The sequence below is a fragment of the Alligator mississippiensis genome, chromosome 1 (assembly GCF_030867095.1).
Source record: "Alligator mississippiensis isolate rAllMis1 chromosome 1, rAllMis1, whole genome shotgun sequence".
Lineage (NCBI taxonomy): Eukaryota > Metazoa > Chordata > Crocodylia > Alligatoridae > Alligator > Alligator mississippiensis.
In genome coordinates this window covers 158,761,666-158,788,177 of record NC_081824.1, presented here as the reverse complement: position 1 = coordinate 158,788,177, position 26,512 = coordinate 158,761,666, and the positions used below count along the sequence as shown (strand labels likewise).

The 26,512-nt window shown below is 43.0% G+C and overlaps 1 protein-coding gene across 6 annotated transcripts in view; it reads left to right on the top strand.

Moving 5' to 3' along the window:
• PLD5 (phospholipase D family member 5) overlaps nt 1-24,580 on the top strand; it is a 316,921-nt gene extending 292,341 nt beyond the window's left edge. For all 6 annotated transcript variants that reach the window (XM_019500651.2, XM_019500652.2, XM_019500654.2 and 3 more), the window contains 2 exons: nt 11,340-11,454; nt 21,602-24,580. In XM_019500651.2, coding sequence (XP_019356196.1) covers nt 11,340-11,454; nt 21,602-21,837 — 351 coding nt within the window. In that variant the 3' untranslated portion in view covers nt 21,838-24,580. The remainder of the gene's footprint in view (nt 1-11,339; nt 11,455-21,601) is intronic.
• Nucleotides 24,581-26,512: the final 1,932 nt, after the last annotated feature.

Genomic DNA, 26,512 nt, shown 5'->3' with positions numbered 1-26,512 from the left:
GGACAAGGTGGTGAGAGGGTAAGAGAATAGAAGACACAAAACAGACGTGGGTCATGCTTTTGGAGAGCATGCTGTGAAGACCACTGCAGCTGCTTGACATTCTTCTAGTCAGCAAGTTATTTTTTTTCTGAAGGTTCCTTCTGCTTTTAGTGCACAGTAGGGACCTGTTCCGAGGACTGTGTAGTGAAAGAAGATGTTTGTAGGCTGCCTGCCTCATTTGTTGCAGAAGTTGCAAAATGCATAGTCAAAAAGCAAGCAATTTCAAAAAAGATGAAGAATGGTCTTATAGTTAAATGCTGTTGAATGCTACCTGCCTCAGCTATAGATTTCCTGTGTGATGCTACACATAATAACTAAACCAGACTTTTTATGTGTAGCTGTTAATTTTGTGCTTCTGGATACCTGATTTGAAACCTTGGAATCTGATGTACAGAAGTATCGAGAATTTACAGCTGGCACTGGACTCCACAGGAGCTGTGCTTTGAACATACAGAAAACTATTTAAGGCTTAGTACTCCAAAAACTTAGGTCCTTGATGTTTCAATTGGACATTGAAATTGTTACATATCTTTAACTTCAAACTTTCTATGTCTCAGTTTCCCTGCCTTTAAAATTAGATTTACATGACTTATTTTGCAAGCAGTGTTTGATGATAAATTCATCAATGTTTGTAAGGCACTCAGACACTATAATGATAAGCAGTAGAGGAAAGCTTCTGAGGAATTTTGACTTCAGAGCAGGGCTTGGATTGTGTTTGGTAGGTCAGACACAAAGTCAAGCACTGAATGGTGAAAAGAAGACAAAATTCTAATATAATAAAAGCCTTAGTCCGCCTCTCTGTCTGTCTGTAATGCTCTGGGCCAACTGCGCCTGTGCCGAGAGGGCAGGGGGTGATTGGCTGTCCCAGGGAGGCACAGGCACAACTTTGAGCCAGGTCTCAGGGGAGGGGGCAGAGGAGGTTGGGGCAAGGGAACTGCTGTGCCGCACCGTGCCACACCCCTCCCCCCCCCCGACAAAAGCCATCAGGGAACAAAAGGAAGAGGTGGGGAGGAGATGGAGGGGAGGAGAGGGGAGCGGGGTTGTGGTGGGCAGCCGGGGAAGGCCTGTGGAGTAAGGGTAGTGGGGTTGGGGCTATGCTGGGCTGTTCCTGTGGGGGGGGATGGGCTGCGTTCAGGGTGGGTCAGGTCATGGGGCAATTGGAGCCTAGCAGCTCCTCCAGGGCCATGGGTGGGTGGCTCCCACCACTGCCTGCACTACAGGGGAGCCAGGGGAGGGGGGCCATATTCCCCCTATCCTTGGCTGTCCCATGCCATGCCACTGGATGACCCACTGGGCTCTGATTACCCCATGACCTGGCTTGGCTTGGCCTGGTCATGAGACAATTGGATCCTGAGAGGCGCCATGCCGGGGAGCCAATTGCGGGGGCACATTGCCTCCCAGTCCATGCACAGGGCCAGGGCAGGCTGCAGCTGCAGGATAGGCTCAACCTCTTCTCCCTGCCTTGCTGCCACTGTTTTGACAGTGGTGTGGTGTGGCGCCATGTGACTCCTGCCTCTGGGCAGGCTGGGCAGTGAGGCACACGGCGCTGTGCCATGCTGCTGCCAAAGCAGCAGTAGTGAAGCAAGGAGCAGAGGCTGATCCCAGCCCGACCTTGCCCTGTGCACAGACCAGGGGGCCACATGCCCTCGCCTTGGCTCCCCGGCGCCGTGCCTCTGGAGGAGCCACTGAGCTCCAATTGCCCCATGACCTGGGTGGTCCAAGCCAGGTTGTGGGGCAATCAGAGCCCAATGGGTCATCCAGGGGCACAGCACAGGATAGGGGGAATGTGCCCCCCCCGCTTTTCCTGGGAGGTGGCGGTGGCAAGGGATGGAGTGGCAGGGGATGGGGGGATGCACGGGGCCAGATGCAGGGGTGGAGGGGCACACAGGGTGGGATGCAGGGTGGTAGGGGGAGATGGGGAGTGGAGCCAGACCCAGAGTGGAAGGGGGTGGAGTGGAGTGGGGTGGAGCAGGGTGGGACCCAGAGCAGCAAGGGAGGAAATGGAGGAGCAGGGCCAGACCTGGAGCAGTGGAGGGAGGGGGGAGTGAGGCTGAACCCAGAGATTGGGAGCAGGGCCAAGCCCAGAGTGACAGAGGGAGGGGGAGCAGGGTTGAGCCCGGAGTGGCGGGGGAGGAAGAGCAGCAGAGGTGGGGGAGCGGGGCCAGGCCTGAAGTGTTGGCAGGGAGTGGGCCCAGGCCAGAGCAGTGGGGGGATTAGGCCCAGTCCCAGAGCGGCAGGGGCAGCATGCCCGGGCCCAGGCCCAGGCCCAGAGCAGCACGGGGGGCCCAATCCCCCCACATATTTGCAAACAAAAGCATGTCAGATATTTTTTCCTTCCTTCCCTGGGAAGTTGGTACCAGATTTTGGCCACCCTAACTGCAAAATATTTACTTCTGATCTCTAACCTAAACCTATTCTCCATCAGCTTATTACCATTGTTCCTCGTCACCCCAGGTGGTGCTGGGGAGAAATGGGCTCTGCCTATTTGCTGTTGATCCCCCCTGATGAGCTTGTAGGCAGCCACCAGGTCTCCCCTCAGCCTCCTCTTGCTGAGGCTGAACAGGTTCAGGTCCTTCAGTCTCTCCTCCTAGGGCCTGTCCTGCTGCCCTCTCACCAAGCGGGTGGCCCTCCTCTGAACCCTCTCCAGGCTGGCCACATCCCTCTTGAGTGCGGCGCCCAGTACTGGATGCAGTACTCCAACCGCGGCCTGACCAAAGTCACATAGAGGGGGAGTATCACCTCTCCACACAGGCTTGAGATGCATCTTTGGATGTATGACAAAGTATGGCTGGCCTTGCTGGCTGCGGTCTGGCATTGGCGGCTCATGTTCATCTTGGAGTCAATAATGACTCCGAGATCCCTTTCCGCCTCTGTGCTTTCAAGAAGGGAACTCCCCAGCCTGTATGTATGCTGTGGATTCCTTCTCCCAAGGTGCAGCACCCTGCATTTGTCTATGCTGAACCCCATCCTATTCTTGTCTGCCTACTTTTGTAGTCTCTCTAAATCTAGTTGCAGCCTCTCTCTCCCTTCAAGTGTGTCCACCTCGCCCCACATCTTGGTGTCATCAGCAGACTTGGACAGCTTGCTTTCCACCCCCTCGTCCAAGTCACTGATGAAATGTTAAACAGTGCAGGCCTAAGGACCGAGCCCTGGGGTACCCCACTGCTCACATCTCACCAGGTTGAGTACAACCCGTCCACCACTACTCTCTGGGTGCGCCCCATCAGCCAATTTTTTACCCATCCAACTGTGCAGGCATCAATGCCGCAGTCACTTAATTTATTGATGAGGATGGGGTGAGAGACAGTGTCAAAGGCCTTCTTAAAGTCTAGAAAGACTACGTCCACGGTGACACCATCACCCAAGGAATTAGTTACTTGGTCATAAAAGGCAATCAAGTTGGTCAGGCAGGACCTGCCTTTGATGAACCCATGCTGATTGCCCCTGAGCATGATCTCCATGATGGTTTTTCTCTTCACCCCAAAGTCCCAAGTGATTCTATCACCCTAGTTGCAGGGGTTTGGGTTGTAGCCGTGTTGGTCTAAGGACGTAGGCAGACAAGGTTCCTTGGGTGAATTTGATATCTTTTATTAGACCTAATAATAATAATAATAGGTCTAATAAAAGATATCCAAGGAACATTGTCTGTCTATCACCCTATGCACTCCAAGGATAATGTTTCCCCCACTTGAATATGGTAAAGCAGAAATAGTACAGACAAACTGTTCAAGGTTGACTCCATTTCAATATCAACCTTTCCATAGGCCTCACCTCTGTGATGGCATCCTCAGATGACTTCCCATGCTATGCAAGAATTGCTGAAACATCTGCTTCCTTTCCATTCAGATCTGAGAACTTCTGTAATGGACTTAAGCCTCAAAAAGCTATTGTTTAATTGCATCCTCAGAATATTCCAGGTTATATTACTACCAAATTAAAGTCTTCTGGCCAAGGGGTAATCTATATGGAGAGTATCACTGTAAACCTGTGTCCTAGCTCCTTGTGTTTTGCTTCAGTCAGCTCTAGTGGTAGACAATGGGCCATGGTTGACAATTGTCCTGTTCTGAAAAAAAATATAATTAATATCCTCTGCTTACAGCTCAGCTTCAGGCAGTATGTCAGCATTTTACCCCAGAACCCTTTATCTAAAAGGTTCTTTGAGAAATGTGTACACTTCTTCAGTGTATTTTTCCATTATTAGAGAACTATTTTGTCCTTTTATATGACAAAAGATTTCTGACACCTTCTCAGTACTAAACTCCCTGTGTTTCTAGTACATTTTTAGATTTGAAGGTGCCGTCTTTAAAGATTCAGGTGAAAACAAAGTACAACATTCTTTAACAGGTTCATAAGATTTTTTTTGCTCATTGTGGGATAATGCATTTAAAGAACTTGTTCAGCTATAACTTTGAGTAAAATCTATAGGTTTTTTGTTATAATACAATATAGAGACTAATCCCATGTTTAAATCTATATAGGGATACTTCTTTATATGTGTGTGTTCATACATACTAGAAAGTACCAAGCTGTGTTCAGACTGTTTTGCTGCCTGACCCTATTTTTTTCTTTCCATAAAAATATTCATGGCTGTCCATTTATCATGGCGAGTTCACCCAAGTATATGTGATACTGCATATTAGGAAGAAAGTGTTCTTTCATTGCATGATATACCAGATCCTGTATGTTGAATACCAACTAAATGGGTAATTTTGACTTAAATCTTGCTCTATGTACAATAAAACCAACTGAGTACAAAAAAATCCCGTCAAATGAAAGAAAACATTTTCCCCAGTCATTTTATCTTCATGGAACACAAGGAAAGATATGCACATATAATCAAGAATATTTTGCAGCTTTGAAGAGAATAAAAAATAGGAAATGCTTCCTGTGGATGAGATTGCTAAAAATAGGTATGTCTCTTTCATCCAAATCCACATATTTATGTAAATCACATCTCTCTATTCTAGCATGTGTTCTTGCAGTTTTTGATATCCCAGAGATATTTACATTGCAGTTTGCATAATGAATTTTGCAGTATTGATTACTATAAGGAAGAGATATCCACAAATATGGCTGTCATTGTTCTAGCTACAGTATTATACATCTGGACTTGTGTAAAATAAGCTCTCCATCTATGGGCCTAATCTAAAGTCTGTTAACACTGTTGACAATAATTCATGACCAATTCATATTGAATGGAAAGATTACTATTTCAGTTGTCTTGGGATCAGGTTCTATAAACTCATATCAGGTGCCACATATTTTTCTAGTTTATAAGTAAAATGATTTTTTCCCCTTAACTTGTAGACATCAATTTTAAGAATTAAGCAAGTCATGCCCTTTTCCCAAGTCATCATCAGTAATAATGATGCTATAAGCTAACGTCTGGACTCAGTAACATCATTGGCAAGAGTGAATTTGCACGAGTGTAAGGGCCTTGTTACACAATAATTTTAGGTAGCTTCTGGAGCTCTTCACCTCTGGATTGGCTGCACATTGAGTGCTTAAAGCACTTATTATTCATCTTAAAGCTACACCAGTCAAGGACAGGATTATCTTTAATCTACCTAGTTTTGCTCCTGTTGCATTAAGGTGTGGCAACCCTCCACAGCTTTTCCACCCCAGTTGAAATCCCCCAGCATTTCAGGATGCAGTAGCCCCTCCCAAGTCAGGGTGGGGATGCCAGGATACAGTGAGGCAAGGTACAGAGCTTGTGCCTCACTGTTCCTACTGGGCAGAGCCAGTGCCACAGACCTGGAACTGAAGTGCCTCCCAGATTGGTTTGCTGCTCCTAATACCTGGGCTGGACTTCAGCCATGGTGCCTGCAGGGGGTGGCAAGCTGGTGCTCACCTCTCCCACTGACGTATGGTTGAACCTGTGCCAAGGCCCACACTCTGCTGCAGAGCGTCCTCCACTCAGTACCTGCATTGAGACCGGTTCTTGTTGACCTTGTGCTTTGCTGGGCTGTTCAGGATCTGTCCTGTGCTCTGTTGGGCTCTGACAGAAACATGTTGGGGGTGGGGAGTTAGGGATGGGACTTCCTGCCTTCTCCAGGCTTGGGAGGTGGCTGTGAGTGGTTCAGCCTTCCTGCCTGTTCTGTGCAGCCCCCTGCCCAGATGGACAGCACTGAGCCCATGATCCACGCCCAGAGCTGCCTGATCCAGCTGCTACAGGGGGTTCAGGGGCTTCAGGTGCCTGCCAACCATGGCTTGCTGTTCAGTGAGCTAGGCAGGGGGAGCTGGCAGCTGGACCCTGCACAGCCTGGTGGAGCATAGTGTAAGCAGGAATCGGCCTCAGGCTACTGTGTTGCAGCTGCCAAACTCTGCCTGCACCTGCTGCCTGGGCCTGCCAGGGTGTATTTCCAGGTCCTGGGGGCACAATCTTTTTTTTTTCCCTCTGGAGCTTACCCCCCACCCCCCAGACCACCACCAGCCAGGCTGCCAGCTGGCCAGCTACCACCTGAGCTCCAAGTGTCCCAATCCTTTCCAGAGCTCTGACAGCACATGGCTGGCTGGCCAGCAGTCTGGGCAGGGGTGGCACAGGGGGTGGGCTCTGGAGTAAAAAAGCATCAGGCCCTTCAGAGCTCAGGCAGTGAGCCAGTCCAGGCAGCAGTCAGAGGCACTGCAGCCACTGGGCGCTCTGGGGGTGCGGGCACTCACTCAGCCCAGTGGGAACAGTGAGTCAGTCTTGCCCCTAGCTCCTAGTCCTGCCTGTGCTCACCAAACCTCCAATGGCAAGTCACAGCTGTGCAGGTGAAGGACAGTCAGAGATGTTTTTTTCTCCTTAAGGTGTGACTGCTCCAGTAAACTGAACACTAAACTGATTAACATTTGTTCAGCTTACAGCATAAGGTGTAACAAGGCCCTAAGCAAGGGCAAAATTTGGCTGTAGATCTGGACTTTAATAATGTTCATGATGAGCAAGCCAGAATAGCATCTGGTTCCTCATAGTTCCCTGCTGGCTCAGCAGTGTTAAGAGAAATAAAATGAAATAAGGTGTTTAAGTTATTAAACATGAATAAATACTCATTTTAACTAATCTAAATGTACTACACTGACTTCTTTTACATCTCTGCACAAAGTCCATTTGTGCCGTGAAGCTTATAGGGAACTGTCATCAAGAATAATTTTGTTGTCAGAGTACTGGGTTGGGAGGCCTGAGCTCAACTCTTAGCTCAACTGTGTATCATGCCGGAAGCCTGGGAGTTTGTGTAATTTGCCCCCATGCTTCAGGTATTATTATCCCCTGGAAAATGGGGATAATAATACCTTATGGATAAAATCTATTAAAGCCAGTGAGCTGCTCAGGCACTATGTGGACGGTGGCCATGCAAGAAACTGAATAGATATTCCCAAGTGAGAGTGGTTGGATGAATGATGAGTGACAAGTACTGATATTTCATGTTATAATTGTTTTAAATTGATGTGGACCAAGTACCTGAATCAATTTATCTAGGTTTTTGTTGAAAGTCACTTACAGAGTTAAATGAACAGGCTCAACTACAGCTACATGTAAAAACATAATTCAAAGTGTTCTGGTAGGTACAAAATTATAGCAGCATAGTATCATCTGTAGATTATTTCTTTCTATTTTTTATACTTTATTAGTGATGCTGCAAAATATCTACTTGTCTCTTTCTTTTCTCAACTGAAGTGCTCATGAAAGGTACCAGACTAAAAGCCCTGACATCTTTTCTGGGGTCACTGTCTCTAAGGTTTTGGGAGATTAGGTCGTTTTCCCTTCTCAAATAATTTTTGGCTTTTGCTTACAAAGTTTCCCACACTCTGTCATGCTTTTTGGATATTAGGCAATGAACACACATCACCAGCTCAAACACTGTTCCTTTTCATGGGGAGGAGATTATTTTCATCTTTTCATCTTGCTCTTTCACCATACCCAACATCTTGCCTTCAAAATGGAATCCAGCTGTCAACTTCTAGCCAGTTTCATCAATAAAAATCACTTTTGTATGTTATACCCTCTCTAATTAGGCCATTACAAAATTCAAAATTTGCCCTTTTCTGTTATAATAACTAACCATAAAATTAATCATTATTTTCTGTTACTTACATGTGGCTCAGTAATAGCTCAGCAGATAAATCTTTGCCTAAATAATAGATGTTTCTTTACTACATTTTTTAACAAATCGCCATAGCACTTTTTATAAAAGTAAGGTGGTGTAACCCCCACTGACTGTATCACAATTCAGCTAACTAGGCTTGCCATCTTAATTTTCCTCCCAGCATCACTTAGGTATAGGACTCTTCTTCATGTCCTGTCTAGAATAACATAGCTTTATTGTGTTTAATTGAACTGATATTGCATTCCACCCTAGAGGTGGCTGTACTTTAGTAATGGATTAAATAATTCTGTCAGTCAAATTTTGAAAAGTGTGGTGCTATGAGATGAAAGACGTTGGTACATCTGAAAAAAAGTATTTCAAGGTCTGTATGAGAGCTGCATGTGTGGTTCTGGATCTGGGTCTTACAAAGAAATCAACAATAACACATTCATCCTTTCACTTCTTTTTTTAAACTTCTGAACATCTATATTACATTGTGATATACCTATCATTAAGAAAGCTGCACACTCCTGCATTGCACTTAATATTTCCAAGCCATGACACTGGCTTTATTTCTTTTTTGTCCTAGTCCTCTTCCCCATGGCTGCTTTTGAAATTCTGGTCTAGCTGTTGGTTTCCTGAGTGCAACACAAACATTGTGCCTAATTCAGTAATGCAGATTTCATTGTTTGATACCAAGACAGATTAAACTCAAAAGTGCTTGTGATTGTTCAACAAAACCAAACCTTACAGACATTCTTCCTTTTTATAAAATATATGCATTTTCTCCTGTTGTATGGAAAATTTGACCTCTGCAAATCACAGGCTTAATCTTGAGAAGTTATTGAGATGGTCACATTGCCTGTTATGAACTAGCAAGGTATAAGATAAGAATATTAATGCAGTTCATTGGCATGCCTGACATTCTGCATCCTGACTTTAAATCCCAGTGCCCCTTGATGAATGAGAAAATGAGAGCTATGCAAGTTTCTGGCTCTCACCTTGTAAAAAATTATGGGTTTTATGTTTAGGGTATTGCCTTTATTACATGCATTGCATAATTGTTAGAACCCCATTGTTAGAACCCTACTGTTTTACTAGTCAGGTGTATTTTAAGGCACCTGAGTCACTAAACAGCATCCTTTTTAATCCCTATGAAACACCACAAATTGTATTTGAGTGCCTAAATCCCTTAGCTTTCATGTGTATACCTCTTTTAGTCTAAGAAGCTCTTTACCATCTCCTACACACACAGATTTGTCCTTCAGAGGATGCTTAGAAAGACAAAGATGACTTCTGTTGAAGTGCCCACATTCTATGCATATTTCCAAGAATATGAATAGAAAAGGGGCAGGTGCAACAACTAGGAAACAAAGGATGTTGTGGTATACAGGAGAGGTACAATGAGTGCCACCAAAATTCAACGTGTCACAGTGCCTATCTTTTCCCAAAGAAATAGCATTGAAAGCACCTAGCCCAGGTTCTAGGCCTGCTTTGGATGTTTAAATACACACCTCCCACTTCCCAAAAACGTGTCCTAATGACAAGACTGTGGGCTAAGCAGGGCCAATGTTGGCTTCCACCCTCCTGTTGAAGCTGAGCTACTGGGCAGCCAAGAGTGAGAGATCATGAGATCCAAAAGGAGAGCAAGGAAGAGAGAATATAACTCTGTGGTTCATCAAAGTGGCCACTGATCTGGGAGGAAAAGAGGCTTGTGTTGGGGCCCCTTCTCCTGCTATGGTGATGATCTATGTTTTCCAATAACTGTGTAATGCAAAATAGAGAATCAGCCCAGGAAGAAAGCAAAAGGGAGACAGACTCTGTCTTCTGGTCTTTAGGGCACTCAGCTGAGTAGGGGAGCCCTGGCTTCTAGCTGGTACTATTAGGAGTGTTTATACATTTTTCATTGATTAACTAGCAGGAGTAAGGATCCAGGGTAAGAAGAAGCTTGAGAGAGTCCAGGGGAGAGCCACGTGCATGATCAAAGGTCAGGAAAATAGACCTTATGATGAGAGGCTGAGAGCTATGGGACTCTTCAGCCTGGAAAAGCTCAGGCTCAGGGGTGATCTGGTGGCCACCTGTAAGTTTATCATGGGTGCTCATCAGGATCTGGGGGAACATCTGTTCACCAGAGCACCTCAAGAGATGATAAGATCGAACGGTCACAAACTCCTCCGTGACCGTTTCAGGCTGGACATAGGGAAGAACTTCTGTACTGTCTGAGCCCCCAAGGTTTGGAATAGACTGCTGCCGGAGGTGGTTCAAGCACCTACTTTGAATGCCTTCAAGAGACATTTGGATGTTTATCTTGCTGGAATCCTATGACCCCTGCTGGCTTCCTGCCCTTTGGGCAGGGGGCTGAACTCGAAGACCTTCCGAGGTCCCTTCCAGCCCTAATGTTTATGAATCTATAAAAGGTCCCACTCTCTTCTATGGTGATGTCTACTTCCCTGACCACAGAGACCTATTCCTTCTTTCTTTGTCTTCTTTGTTTTTCCTGACTGTTTCCTTCTGGGCTGGTCAGTGAACTAGCTTCAGCGAGAAGGGGAGAAGTGACCTAGCTGAGGCTATTGTGATTTAGGGCACATGCTTTAGGGCACCATCCTGGGAAATGAGAGGGCTGGGTACTGGTTTTCAAGATGTGTTAGGCTTCCCATTGAGACAATGGGAAACATAGGTGCTTTAGACATGTAATAGAATTAGGCCTCCTAAAAGGGGTGCCCAAGTTTGAGCCAAGCACCGAGCTAAGATGAAAGTGCTGTAGAAGCTTAATGTGATTTGGGATTTTGTGTATGTTTTTCTGTTGGCTGATAAGGTATATGTAGTAGCATGGATGATAACAGTTCAGTATAAAATAAAAGGTATTATACTAGATTCTAATAGATTAAAGCTATGCCCCATGTATGGAAGTAGTTTGGTAAGACTGTTTGTTATGTAATGTTGATTCTCAAACTGTGGTTTCGTGGACTATGGGTGGTTTGTGAGGCTGTGGGGGAGTAGTCTGTGGATCAAGTTAAACCCCACTTTTTCAATTAAAAGTTCTATGGTAAGGATTCATGGTGTATCACAGCAGTTCAGAGGATTGGCAATTGCCCATTGGTCAAACAAGTTTGAAACTATTTGTTTAATTTACATCAGGTCAAAATAAAGGAGCAGGTGCGCTCTTTTTTTTCTCTCATCTGCAGTGTTGTCAGGAAGATCTTTCAATAACCTGATTTTTTTTTTTCTTTCTTACAGAAATTTTTTGATCTTGAGGAAGAGAGTGTTTGCTTTTTAAAAGAACAGAAAAATTCGTCTTTTCCCAAATTAAATCGTAACAAATATGTGGTGACTGATGGAGCTGCATACATTGGTAAGTAAACCCACAGTACAGTTGGTTTTGGTCAGTACATTAGAACTTTATAAGCCAATATCTGAAATAACAATTTCATTGGTGTATTAGCTAGCTGAAAAGTTCTTTCAGTTAATGCATACTGGGTATTTTTGTCCACTTGGAGAACATTTCTGCAAACTAAACATTGAGGAAGGAATTCCGATTCCCAGAACAGAGTTGTTGTCTGAATAAGATGAGTTGCATTCTGTCTTTCTTGTGAATTGGTTTCCCAAGGGAATTCATGATGCTTTGAATTCTGAAAAAGTAGGCTGGAAGAACAATCTTAAAATGCCATAGAAGAATTGGGCACAGGCTTGGAAATATGTTGGGGGATCCAACACATCCTTTTGATATATGACTTCTTTAGTTCCATGAAATGTGACTGATCTCATGATTTCCTATGTCATCATAATATTTGTGGGCATCTTGGGAAATGTAAAATGGACAGCCACCCTGGTTTTCTTTAGAATTTTCTCTAGTTATGCCGATTCACTATACACTCTCATGATTTCAGACCACATGCACTGAACTGCAGATGGCTTGGTCCTAATCTGAAGTCATTGTTTGCAGGTTAAATGCATATTTGACAATATTACTGTAGACAGCTGAGTGTAAAAGTTCATTCTGAATAAAATATATATTAAATAGAGGAGAAAAACATAGTCTTTCCACAGTGCAACCACCTGAGCTGTGCTCTGGAACTAGAGGTTTGCTTTTAGGTAGGTAGAAAACTGCTTTGAATTTAGAAGTTAAAACATGTTTCCTCCATCAGGAGATTTGAATGAGTCCAAGAATGAAAATTTTAATTTTAAGTAGGCTACAGTACTTGCTTTAGTGGCAGGCTTCTTCAGACCTGACTTGTTACATAGTACTTAGAACCATGGTTCCTCTCTCTCTGCTGCAACCATGGTGGGAATTTGGTGGCATGATAAGAGATCCAGATGCTATTCCCTGTATATGGATTAATATTAAAGGTCATGCTAGCCTGGGGGCTGAGGATAGTTTTGAGAAGTTCTACCACCACTCCACCTCTTCAAGGAACTTTAGCTCCTTAGTTCCATCTTAGAGTATGCAGTGAATTAAAGTTCTGGGCTGTGCATATTATGCCCTCTTGATCATTGTCACTACTTTATAAGACCATAGGTAGGAGACACAAGAATGAATGCAATGTTATAAATGTAGTTCATCACAAGCTCATTGTCATCTGAAATATAGGTCTGTCACTGTATCATCCCTATCTTCTTTTGCTATTTCTCCTACATAAATTCTGTTGATTTATACAAAACATCTTCAAAATCCACCTATCTCCCTCCCCTTTACCAAAGCACTTTCCAGATCTTTGTTGTCTCTCGTCTTGAGTATTATAGCTTCCTTCTCGCTGGCTTCTTTTATGAAGCTCCTGACATCAGCACTCTTTTCAGCATTTCTCACTATCCAAATCCTCTTCAGATGCCTGTATCAGATTTCAGGTCTTTCTTGCACTGAAGGCCTTACACAAAAGAGGATCTACCTTACCACTCCTTTCTTACGTTCCTAATTTTTTCCATTGTCTTTCTCACCTTTCTCACCTTGTATCTTTTCAAGCTACAGAAATAAATGCATAATTGCTTCCATCCACAATTACATTAAATAGACTTGTGGGCAGCGGAATCTCCCAGGGCTCGGTCCATGGGCCCGCACTGTTCAATTTCTTTATCAGCTATTTGGACAACGAGGTTGAAAAGCAACCTGTTTAAATTTGCTGATGATACCAAAATTTGGGGTGAGGTGGGCATACTAGTAGGGACAGAAAGACTGCAGCAAGACCTGGATAGGTTGCAGGGGTGGGCTAACAAAAACAGGATGCGTTTCAATACTGACAAGTGCAGGGTGATGCACTTAGGCAGTAGTAACCAGCAGCACACTTATAAGATGGGAAACTCCATTCTTGAGAGCACAGAGGCAGAAAGGGATCTTGGAGTCATTATTAACTCCAAGATGAACATGGGCTGACAATGCGAGGTCACAGTCGGCAGGGCTAACCGGGCCTTATCGTGCATCCACAGGTGCTTCTCAGGTAGGGCCAAGGAGATGATCCTCCCCCTCTATGCGACACTGGTCAGGCCACAGCTGGAGTACTGTGTCCAGTTCTGGGCACCCCACTTCAAGAGGGATGTGGACAACATTGAGAAGGTCCAGAGGAGGGCCACCCGCATGATCTGGGGACAGCAGGGCAGACCGTACAATGAGAGGCTATGGGACCTGAACCTGTTCAGCCTTCACAAGAGCAGGCTGAGGGGGGACCTGGTGACCGTCTATAAACTCACTAGGGGGGACCAGAAGGGTTTGGGGGAGACCTTGTTTCCCCTAGCGCCCCCTGGGATAACAAGGAATAACAGCCACAAGTTGTTGGAGAGTAGGTTTAGATTAGACATCCGTAAGAACTACTTCACAGTTAGGGTGGCTAGGATCTGGAACCAACTTCCAAGGGAAGTGGTGCTGGCTCCTACACTGGGGGTCTTTAAGAAGAGGCTTGATGCCTACCTGACTGTGGTCATTTAAGCCCAGTTTCCCTCCTGCCCAGGCAGGGGGTCGGACTTGAAGATCTACAAGGTCCCTTCTGACCCTACTTCTGTGATTCTATGATTCTATGAAAAAAACCAAAACAAGCCTCAGGCATGTGGATAGGATGTAAATCATCATTCTTCAGGGTGTAGGATTATACATTCATAGGAGAGTAGGGCTGGAGGGGACCTCACAAGGTCATCTGTTCCAGCCCCTTCCTCAAGGCAAAATTATCACGCGTGATTGGGCTGTATGCATAGACAGCTATAGGATGCACAGAAGGGATTGGGTAGGGAAAAAGGAAAGGATGAAGGCATACTGGTCCTGTGTGTAAAGGACCAGTATGTCTCCGTGGAGACCCAAATTGGTTTGAGAGAAGGGCAACTTGAGACCCTGTGGGTCAAGATATGGGGAGGATGAGAAAAAGGGGACTTAATGATAGGCATCTACTACAGACTGCCAAACCAGGAGAAGGAACTGGATCTGGAATTTTCCAGAGAACTGATGGAGGCTGCACATTCAAGGGAACGTGGTTGTCATGGGTGACCTCAGTTACCCTGACATCTGCTGGGAGGAGTACTCGGCCAGATCTGACCGGTCATATAGGTTTTTGACCTGCGTGGAAGAACTTCATTTTGTACAGGAGGTGAACAGACTGACATGGGGGAAGGCTTTGTTGGATTTGGTTCTACCCAAAGGGGATGACCTGGTGGGATACCTGAGGATTGAAGGTAATCTAGGAGATAGTAATCATGAGATGATAGAATTCACTATCCATTGTAGGTCAGGGAAAGTCAGCCAGTAAGCCAGAGGTGCTTGATTTCAGGAAGGCTGACTTCAGTGACCTTAGGAAAATAGTGGGAGAGTCCCTATGGCAAGAGGGACTGGAGGGAAAGGGAGTTCAGAAATGGGAGACTGTAGGCTGACAGAGTCCATGGTCAGGTGGGTTGGGAACTGGCTAAGGGGTCAAACCCAGAAAGTATTAGTGGATGGGTCTGTATCATCTTGGAGGGAGGTCACCAGTGGTGCCCTGCAGGGTTCAGTTCTTGGCCCTGTGCTGTTCAACATCTTTATCAATGATTTAGATGAGGATGTGGAAAGCATGCTGGCCAATTTGAAGATGATACTAAGTTATGGGGAAAAGCAGTCACACTAGGGGATAGGATACGGATCCAAGCAGACCTGGACAAGCTGAAAAGGCGGGTGGAACAGAACCAGGTGCAGTTCAATAAGGATAAATTCAGAGTACTTCATCTTGGGAGGAGTAACCAGTGACATCAATATAGGCTAGGAGGATATATGTCGCTTGTCAGTTGTCCCATTTGGTTTAGCGGGGGTCCAATGTTACCCTTGCTTTTCTTCCGACTCCCCACATATATAAAAAAGGACTTTTTATTGTCCTTGATATGTGTAGCCAGGTGGAATTCAGTTGCAGCCTTGGCTTTCCTGGTTCACTCCCTACAGGTACGGACAAGTGCAGAGTAATCCTCCTTTATGGTGATTCCTATCTTCCATCCTTTATAAGCCTCTCTTTTTTGGTGTAGTTGGTCCACAAGTTCCCTACTGAGCCAAGGGGGTTGCTGTTCCCTTTTGCTACCTTTCCTCTGAGATGGGATGGACATCCCTTGTGCTTCCAGGATCACTCCCTTAAGGAGTGACCACTACTCTTGGACTTCTCTCCCTTCCAAGTCTTGGTCCCTTAGGGCCTTGACAATAAGCCTCCTGACCTTATCAAAGTCAGCTTTCCTAAAGTTGAAGACTTCTGTGTTGCTGACTGACTTGCCAGCTTTGTGATGGATAGTAAAAGTGATCAGCTCATGGTTACTGTCTCCCAGCTTTTCTCTGATCTTTAGGTTGCTGACTAGATCTTCCCCTATAGCCAGTACCAGGTCCAGCACTGCTTTACCTCTTGTGGGTCCATAGACTTCTTGGGTCAGGTAGCATTCATCCACACACATGAGGAAGCTTTGTGACCATTCGGATTTGGCTGAGTGCTCTTCCCACAAAACATCTGGGCAGTTGACAACCATGCACTGAGAGCATGTAGACTCAGCCAGTTCCCTGGCAAATTCCTGGTCAATTTCTTGTTCCTTGTTAAAGGGTCTATAGTAGACTTCTACCATTGTGTCCCCTGTGCCACATTCCCCACATATTTTAACCAAGAGGGTCTTTAGTTGCCCTCCCTGGGTGTCAGCTTTCAGGGATGTGTAGCTATACTTGACATAGAGAGCTATACCCCCACCCCTTTTGTCTGCACAATCTCTCCTATACAAAGTATAGCCATCTATACCTGTGGCCCAGTCATAGGTGGAGTCCCACCAGGTCTCTGTTATTCCTATGAGATCATAGTCATTCTTGTTTAGCAGGAGGACCAGTTCCTCCTGTTTGTTCCCCAAGCTCCTGGCATTGATGTACAGACAGTAAACGTCTCATTGGGAGCCCTAGGTTTCCTCACGTTCCCAGGAGGAGACCATTCCAGGGCTGGGGTAGGAGTGGAATCCCTTGGGTGCGCTAACCTGTTGGTTCTGTAGGTATTGCCTAGCGGGCTTGCTTTGGTGGTTGTTCACTCATCCCTCGGCAGGCTTAGTTTAAAGCCCAGTTGAGCAGGTCAGCCATTCTGGCTGAGAAGAGCTTCCTCCCCAGTGAAGTGGAGGCCATCTCTTCCCAGCAGACCGCTGCCTCCCTCACCAAAGAGCAGACTGTGATCATGGAAGCTGAAGCCTTCATGATGACACCAGCACTGCAGTCTTTGGTTGACTACCTCGATCCGTCTTTCCCTCCCTTATGGCTGATCACAGGATGAACGTGAGCTGCCAGTGTGACATTGTAATCAACAGAGCTAATAGCATACTGAGATGCATTAGCTGATGCATCACAAGCAGGGCTAAGGAAGTGATACTTCTAAATCATGTGGGCTCATCTAAATCATTGATAAAGTGATATTTCCTCTCTACTTAGCAGTGGTGAGACCCCAGCTGGAGCATTGCGTACAGGTCTGGGCACCACACTTCAAAAAAATGTGGAGAATCTTGAAAGGGTCCAGAGAAGGGTCACAAGAATGATTAAGGGCCCTGAGGACAAACCTTATGAGGGAAGACTAAGGGATCTGGGACTGTTCAGCCTGGAGAAGAGAAGACTGAGGGGGAACTTGGTGGCTGTCTATAAGTATGTAAGAGGTGAATATCAGGAGCTGAGAGAAAAACTGTTCACTAGGGCACCCCAGGGGAGGACAAGGAGCAATGGCCATGTTAGAGGATGGGTTCAGGTTGCATGTATGGAAGAACTTCTTTATGGTAAGGGTGACCAGAATCTGGAATAGACTTCCCAAGGAGGTGGTGCAGTCCCCAACCTTGGAAGTCTTCGAGAGGAGACTGGACAGACACCTTGCTGGGATAATTTGATGTCAGCAGTATTCCTGCCCAGAGCAGGGGGTTGGACTCGATGATCTTTCAAGGTCCCTTCCAACCCTTAATTTCTGTAATTCTATGATTCTAGCACTGACTAAAGCATCCCAACCAAGTGTCTGTCCAGCCTTTTCTTAAAAATTCCTGGGGTAGAGATTCCACAGCTTTCATAAGTAGCCTATTCCAATATTTGACCACCAGCATAGTCCAAAAGTTCCTCCTGATCTCCAACCTATATTTCCTCGGAGCCCACGTCATCCTCTCTATAATCATCTTTCAAGTATTTTAAGTCGGTTTTCAAATCTCCCCCCTCAAGCTTCTCTTCTCCAGACTAAAGAACTGTAGTTCTTTCAGCCTGTCTTCATAAGTCATGCTTCCTAGACCTCTAACCATTTTTGTCACTGTCTACTGAACTCTTTCCAATCTGTTCACATCCTTATTGAAGTGCAGGGTCCAGAACTGGACACAGTACTCCAAGTGAGGTCTCACCAATGCTGAATAGTGTCGAAGAATCACTTCCCTTGATTTTCAAGTGATACTCCTATTGATATGACCCAGTATGATGTTGGCTCTTTTTTGCAACAAGAGCACACTACTGACTCATGTTTAATGTATGGTCAACTGTAACCCCCAGGTCCGTCTCTGAAGTACTGCAGCCTAGCCAGTTGTTCCCCAGGCTTTATTTTTCCATGCAGTTATTCCATCTCAAGTGCAGGGCTTTGCACTTGTCCTTGTTGAAACTCATCCAGTTGACTGCCAACCATTTTTCTAGTCATCCAGGTCATCCTGGACCCTAGCAATACCCTCCAGAATGTCTTCAATTCCACCTCACTCAGTGTCATCCACAAATTTTCCAAGCATGCACTCAATCTCATCATCAAAATCATTAACAAAGAAGTTAAACAAAATCAGACCTAAGACAGACAACTGGGGAACTCCACTTGATACCTCCTCCCAGCTGACATTCAGCCATTGATGAATACTGACTGAGTACAATGATCCAACCAATTATGTTTGCACCTTACACAACTTTTGTCTAGTCTGTATTTCCTTAGCTGGTTAATGAAAATATTGTGGGAGATGGTTTTAAAAGTCTTGCTAACGTCAAGGTATATAACATGCACTGCTCTCTCCTCATCCACAAAGTTTGTCACCATATCATAGAAGGAAATCAGGTTGGTCAAACATGCCTTACTCTTGGTGAATCCATGTTGAGTATTCCTGATCACCTTTCCTCATCTAGGTGTTTCACAGTAGATTCCATGATCTTTCTAGATATTGAGATCAGACTGCCTGGTCAATAATTCCCTGGATCCTCCTTCTTCTCTTTCTTAAAGATGGGCACAATAATTGCCCTTTCCAGTGATCCAGGACCTCACCTGACCATCATGAACTATCTTTTACCAGAAAGGAAGGGAAAAAATTTCTTCTGTGAACAGGTTATTCCATACTGGTCCATTTAAAAGTTTCTTGCATCTGTGTTTGAAGCATCTTGTAAAGGCAACTTTCAGACAGGATAATAGTCTATATTGTAGGCAGACCACCAACCTAATTCAGTATGGCAATTCCAGTATTCTTTTCTAGATCTTTAATTCTGCTGATGAAGGCATCTAGAATTTCTCCCATGACCCACTTTAAAGTGTCTCCACTCTTTTCTCCCTGGAGTCCTCCCGAGAATACTTCTTCAGTCCATCTCTCACCATTCTCTTAAAATAGGAAAAACTATGCATGTATAAAATAAAACATACCCAAATACTGGAGCAAAATGTATATTTAAACACCTTTCTGTTACATTGCTTTTCAAAACTTCACCTCCCCCTAATCCTCTTTGTTTCTCTGCCTATCTCTGGAGATATTAAGCTATTCAGGGTAGGTACATTGTCTTCCTATCTGTCTACAAAGCATCTAGCTCACTGCCAATGCTATACCAGTAGATGTTTAATATTTTTAAGGCAGTATAAAAAGTGAGTCATGAAGATAAAAAACAAGTTGTGTCCTGACCCAATTAGCATCACATAATCACTGCAATGATCATGCTGGTTTTGTTTTTATCTTTACTTTAAACAAATGATGTTTGATTGTACAATTAAGGATTAGATGTGTTGGCATAGCTTGATGTTAATTTATTCAGAATTTGAGCTTAGTATATATGTAAACACGTAGTCTGTATAGATAAAATGCTAATCACTGGCTCTATTCAATATGATGAAAAATTCCATTTCTATCCAATTCTACAGTAACTTTTAAAAAGTCTATGCCTCAGACAATCAGGATTTCATGGGAGGAAGAAAATATAAAGGTTGATCACTGACAAATGGGAAAGAGAAAGGAAGAAACTGAGAGCAGCTATGTTATAAAGTTTCTGTGGCTTCTTAGTAAAATAGTTTTTCACTATGTTTTAAGTGTTTTAAAGCCTGGTACCTTTAAATTATAAAAATCCAAATACAGTAAAGACAGCACAGAAGAGGTGTGTTTAAAAAATAAATGAGATATCTACAACCAGAAATACAGTTTGCATATTCAATCTAATTAGTTTTGTTAAGGAAAGCTATGCAAGTTGGTGACTGTGGGGCCAAATTAATCCTTAGGCTCAGCTCCTGCAATTGGATCAGTGAGGGCATAGGGCCTGAGTCAGATTTCCAATCACCTAAACGATAAAATAAAATCCCTGGATCTCCACAGCCTTTGATTTTGACTCTTTCTTAATATATTGAGCTAAATTAACTCCCTGAAGCATTTTGTCATGCCTAATCTGTGAGGAAGTTCAGATCTGACTCTACATTCATTGCTCCCATCACTTTTTAACACAAACACACCCCTAATTTACAGCTAATTACTGCTTCTATTGCAGTCAATGGAAAAATTCTAAGAAACGATGTGAGATCAGGCCTCTAATTTTCTAATATAGCTGATGTGACTGTCCCCAAAGCCAGATCCTGTTCCACTGATAGGCACTTGTTAGTGGACTCGGGCACCTAAATACGATTCTTTTCCATCCTGCTCAAGCACCTGAAAAACTTGCTGCATTTTTGTGACTTTGTTTTAAGAGTCATATAATGGCATGTTACAAAAATGAATGCATTAATGGATTTTCAAGACTTGAATGTGGCAGCACAGAATCACACTTACATGCATAAATTCTCCTGGACATATAATCTGGGAATAGAATCTCACCCTTAGTGTCCTGTGTTAAAGTTTTAGAAGTCCTGTAGTCATCAATAAATACTGAAGAGCATACAGATCTCTTTGTGGGATCCAGCCCTATTACAGATAGAGATAATTATTGCATACTATGTATGCAGAGCTGTGGTCAGGGGACAAAATTAGGGTTCAGAGCGGATACCTTCTCAAGGATTGGGGCATTCAATGAACATGTGCTCTTTTGTCTTATTTCAAGGACTTTATGTATGTTCAGATATTTGGTTGTGAAAAATGGCCCCAAATAGTAGTATTGTTCTTTCTGAGATATTGGGTATAGACTCATGGAATTGCTGGAGGTCCAGTTAATGAAAAAAAACCAAACCAATCCCTGAAATTCTTGCTTGTTGTGCATCTTTTACTAGTCTTCCGTTAGCCCAGGTCTTTTGTTTACCTTGCTATCACCAGGGCTTGACATGTTCATTACTTTAGGCTTCCTGTAACAGCAGGGAATAATAACTGGAATAAAATTACAGAGAAATCTGTTCAAATGGGAAGAGTGATTCCTTTCTTACATTGACATCTGTCACCCAGTAATCTGTGAAGGATTCCCTGGTTCAGTGGAATAATATACAGCCACCACAATCCATCAGTCTGAACATTTGCATTACTCTACTTTAAACTGCTGATTAGGCCAAATATATAATAATCCCTAGCAATGCTGATAGCTATAAATTGTGTCTATGAGAAAATAATGAGTTGTTTCTGAATATGGAATGGGGACTTCCATCTTGACAACAGCAAAGTACCTGTTTTGCTTTCTGACCAAAGGTGATAAATAAGTAGGCATGAATTGCATTGTATATCGTGGTGGGGAAACTGAGGACTTATTTTCCAAACTGTCAGAAAAAAACAACAACATATCCCTGCAGTTGTTTGGGATGGGGGAAGAAATACTGGATTTTTTTTTTATTGCCCTGGAGAAATTGGCTAATATTTCATTTCACAATCTCATTGTATGTTCCTTCATTTATTTGTAGGTAATTTTGATTGGGTGGGAAATGCTTTTACTCAGAATGCTGGAGCTGGCCTTGTTATCAACCAAGCAGACTCTGGGAACAGCACAAGCATCATTAAGCAGCTTAAAGCCGTGTTTGAAAGGGACTGGTATTCTCACTACGCCAAAAGTTTACCACCAACAAAAATCCCGAACTGCTTAAACCACAAACTTAACAAAGCAGCATCAAACAAGACTGCCATGAGCAATGTGAACTAAAAAGACTCTTTTACTGTATAACAAATGAAGACATCCACTGGGGCTGTAACCCCATTTCATATTTACAGACAAAAGACTGTAAACAAAAAAAGCAAAAAATAAATAAAAAAAATGTCTTTTTTTAGGAAAAAGCACACTTATATAAAATGTTCTCTAAACTATATTCTCTATATTAAATTATTTCAGACTTTTAAATTTGTTACTTCAGACATTGAATGTCATTTCTGCTTCGATGTTGATTTTAATGTTTCACATTTGAATTTAAAAGCATGCTTTGATTCCTCTCCTTCAGTTTTAGGACTTTCCCTACCTCCTGTCCTGGTTAGTATAAACCAGGAGGCAGAATTGAGAGCTGAACTATGAAATGTCATTGTAAGACCAGCTGTTACTGATACATAGTGGAGGACAGATTTCCCCTATAGGAAAAGACACAGGTATAAGCTGATGTTCTCCCATGTAAATTGTGCCCTCCAAATATTTGACAATCTGAGTAAATGCTGATATTTATGAACAGGTATTTTGAATATCAATATCTAAAAATGTTTTATAGTATTCTCAAAATGAATTTAACTGATCCACCAGCTTCCTTGTTCATTTTTGCTTAATAATTCCAGAGGTTTTCTTTCATCTAATAAACTTTCGTTATAACTGAACTTCTTACAAAATGGATTTCAGTCAAGTGAATTAATTCCTTCAAACATCATACTTTTTCTATGTTATACCAATATCTCTTTAATTATGGAAATGCCTAATTTCTGAGGGTGCTTACACATAAAGGTCAAGGACTGACTTTCCTGGCAGCTGTATCATGTGATTTTTTTTTCCCAGTCTGAAGTGTTTATCATTTCTGAGATAATGGTTTTGCATAAAAAACAGTTAAATGTCACTGTTTGGATAAGGTGATGGGTTGTGTAAAACTAGAAAATCTCAGTGAAAATGTTCCAGTTTTGTTCCAGCTGGTCTCACATCTGGAAAATATTGCTCTGATAACTAAGAACACCTCTTATGGAATGTTTTTTTTTCCCATTTTAAAAAGTTCATTCACTTTTTTCCATGTTTTGCCCATCAACTGGCTACAGTCCAAATACAATATTCATATTTTCATTGACGACTAGATTGTCAGCTGGCATTAATTAGTGTGGCTTCGCTGACTTCCAGAGAGTAAAATGAGATTGTCAGCTAAGGCTCTGCCCCCTAAAGCATAATTCTACTCTGAAAAATGGCTGTATAAAAATGGTGCATTGCAGATCAGGGGTGTCTAACTCACTTGGCTCTCTGGGCGGAATGCAAAATACGAGGCTTCTCACGGGCCAGATGACTCAGGTCCAGTGGCAGATGAGAGTGTACTAGCATAGCTGCTGGAGCCACTGCATTGGCGCAGCTCTGGAACCCAGGAGGTGAGCATTGCCACTGCTCGCCCCCATTCTACCCCTTCCACCAATTTTAGTCAATGACTATGGGAGACCAAAGACCCTGAATTCAGCAGCAGGCAGTGGAGTGCTAAGGGCAAGTGGCAGCTTTTACCCTTAGGGTCCAGAGACACACCAACACAGTGGCCCTGGCAGCTGTGCCAACAAGCCCCACAGGCTGCCAGTTGAACAGCCCTGTCTTAAACAATTGATCTGCTTTTTCTTTCCATTCAGAATTGTATCTGCTTAACCTGTTAATACTTATTTTTTAATCATTTTTACGCCTGCTGAGGAAATCCATCCATTAAAGTTATTCAAATTCTTTATGTCCATGGGCATCAACACAAAGCATTTTTTTTTCTAAGATTCAAACCGATTTCACGTGAACATATATCATTGAGGCCATAATCTGGCTTGATAGAAAATGACGTGAGAATTTAATTTGTCCTGCAAAATCTTTATTGGTGTGGATGATGCAAATGCCCAGCTTGTCTTTTAGATCTCATTTGAATTTGCAAGGTTGGCAGGTAGAAAGTGCACTGTTTGTGGAGATTCTTGAGAGACAATCTGCAGACCATCACAATGCCATTTTTGCAGCCATGTTTCAGAGTGTAGCTGCAATTCAAAATTAGAACTACTTCTGGAAATAAGAAGCCCATTTTCACAAGGAAAAATGTTGATAGAGTTTAAATTGTACTGAATTATCGGAATTTCAGATCTTGTTAAATGTCATTATCAGTGTTTTGCATAGCCCTAAAACCCAATGACAGTCAGTTAAGATTTAAAGGAAGCCATGCAATTCAGTAACCTGTATTTTATTCCCCAGAGCCTTAAAGCTACACAGTACTGTATAGTCAGCTGTTCATAGAGGAAACTTATAAAAACATATTTCATAAAGATGTGATTCAAGGTGCTGTGAAGTAGAAGGCTTTGTGGTGAAGAGTTCTGTATTTTGTTTCTTCCATATATCCTTAAAAGATATCCACTACCATCTCTCCTAAGACAATGGATTTGCTTCCTTGAGAAACTAAATCTAAAATATATTAGGCCAAAAGCATCCCTGGAGTAATTTTTCACTGACCTCGGCTGAGCCACTCTAGCAACAATTTTGGTCCAGTATGTTCAAGGCTAAAAACTATTTTTAAAATCAAAGCAAGATATTTGAAAATCTTGTAGATGGAGCAAGAACAATTCTGGAAGTGGATATCTTATGTCTTGGGATACACTTGTTGTTACATCTTTCTATAACCATAAAGATGAGAGAGACAACAATTCTGGAGTTCAAAGTTATAACTTTTGATATCAATAACACATAAAGAGATCCAAGTTATTAAGCAGTGCTGTATTTTTCCTTTTGTATGGTTGGTACTGGGAGTGTATTGAGCATCCCTTGGTATATTTTATACAATAATTAATGGAAGAGAATTGTCAAATGAGAAAGTTAATACATTTGTTTCCAAAGCAGGACACAGTGACCATGTGGCATTGTTGAATTGATCTAATATTTAGGATACCAAATGAATAAATTAGATGTAGTAGTTTTATTTGATACGTTTAGGGGCAGTAGAGTCACAACTGCTTTCTTGTCTATTATTGTATAAGTGCATTCTTATGGGCTCAGAGAACAAATTTCCCTGTTTCAGGTGTCCAGAGAAAAGCAAATATGTAAAAGTACAGTATTTTTAAGTATGCTGTGTTTTTATGAACAGTGATTTATGAACAGAATGATTTTTTTTAAATAACTTTCATCAGTAAATAGTAGTCAGTCATCCTACAATGGGACTGACAGGCACAGATTCATTTGGTGTAAAAACATGGAGTAATAGTTTTAATAACTTTCAAATGGCAGCAGCTCCAAAAAAGTGCAGAAGGTTTTGGTGTGATATGTTAGCCAAAAGATAAAGTGCATCCTTGGATTAAATAAAAAACCCCAAAAATGAGCAAGTAGTTTAAAAGAATTATTGTGCATTTTAAAGGTAGCTAAGGGGGTAATAACTAGGGTGACTATATGTTCCAGATTGGCAGGGGCAGTCCTGAATTTGGGGGGGCTGGTCCCAGCCAGCCAGTGAAAATTAAAACAAATGACCCAGGTGCAGGGTACCGGGTACAAAAGCAGTGGCAGGCGCTGTGAAATTGAAAGCCCAATTAACACTAATTGTTACTTCACGTATGATTGTTAACACCTGGGAAATACAGCCTGCAGCAGTGTGTGGAGGAGAGGAGACGAGACCAGGCAGTGTCTCAGATTTCACATTGTCCCATATGGTCACCCTAGTAATAACCATCATTCTGCCTAGGTTAGTACTGTTATTGTTCAAATGAATTAAACCCAGTAGACCAAATTCTGATTTCAGTTCCACCAGTGTCAATCTATGATCATTCTTCTTAAGCTAATTTGCTTTGGTTCAGCTGAGATGAGAATCAATCCTACTATTTCGTCTTGCTTAAACTCCCTGGAATACTACCACTGCATGGCATGTTTCCAAACTCTTACAGGAATTTGTGTTTGGTCGTTTCTCAAAAACCTCACAGGCATGGTCCAAAAGATGCACTTTCTCTAATCCCCTTCTAACTGACATTGGTAACTCTGTCATAATACAAAGGTGATTTCCTAAAGAGATCAGCTTTATTCTTAAAGAATATAGACTTTAATTGCTGTTTGCTGCAAACATTTACTAGTGCCTTATTCATACACAAGGTTTTATTTAACTATTTCTCATGGAAAGACCAGCTAGGATTTTGTTTAGTACTGAAGCATAAACACAGCTTGCTAAAAAAATTTAAAAAAATAAAAGGCCTACATATTATGAATGTTTATAAGTCCGTACAGAGAGCTAGAGTCACAAAAAGATACACCTGACCATAAGAGGTGGAGCAGACAAAGACCTGGGCTGTTTCTGGATATACCAGAACCCAATAATGTTTTAACTCTCAACCAGCATCTGGATCCAAATTTCACAAAGTGCTCCTTTATCTTTATTAAGAGCTCATGCAAAACACAGATTAAAACAGTAGTGTAACTAAGGGTGGGTGAGCAGGTCACCAGCACCAGATGCCAACTTAAAGGGGCCCAAGAATGACAGCAACTGCTGCCACCACTCCTAACCCCACCTCTGGTGCTGGCACGGCTCTTGTCACCACCACTGCCTAAGACACAGAATGTCCTAGTTATGCCTCTATGTTAAAATATTACTGTGTTTTGGGTGTTCAAAATCTGGATTCCTTCAACATCAGGCTGCAGTCAGAAGTAACAATACAATGCCCAT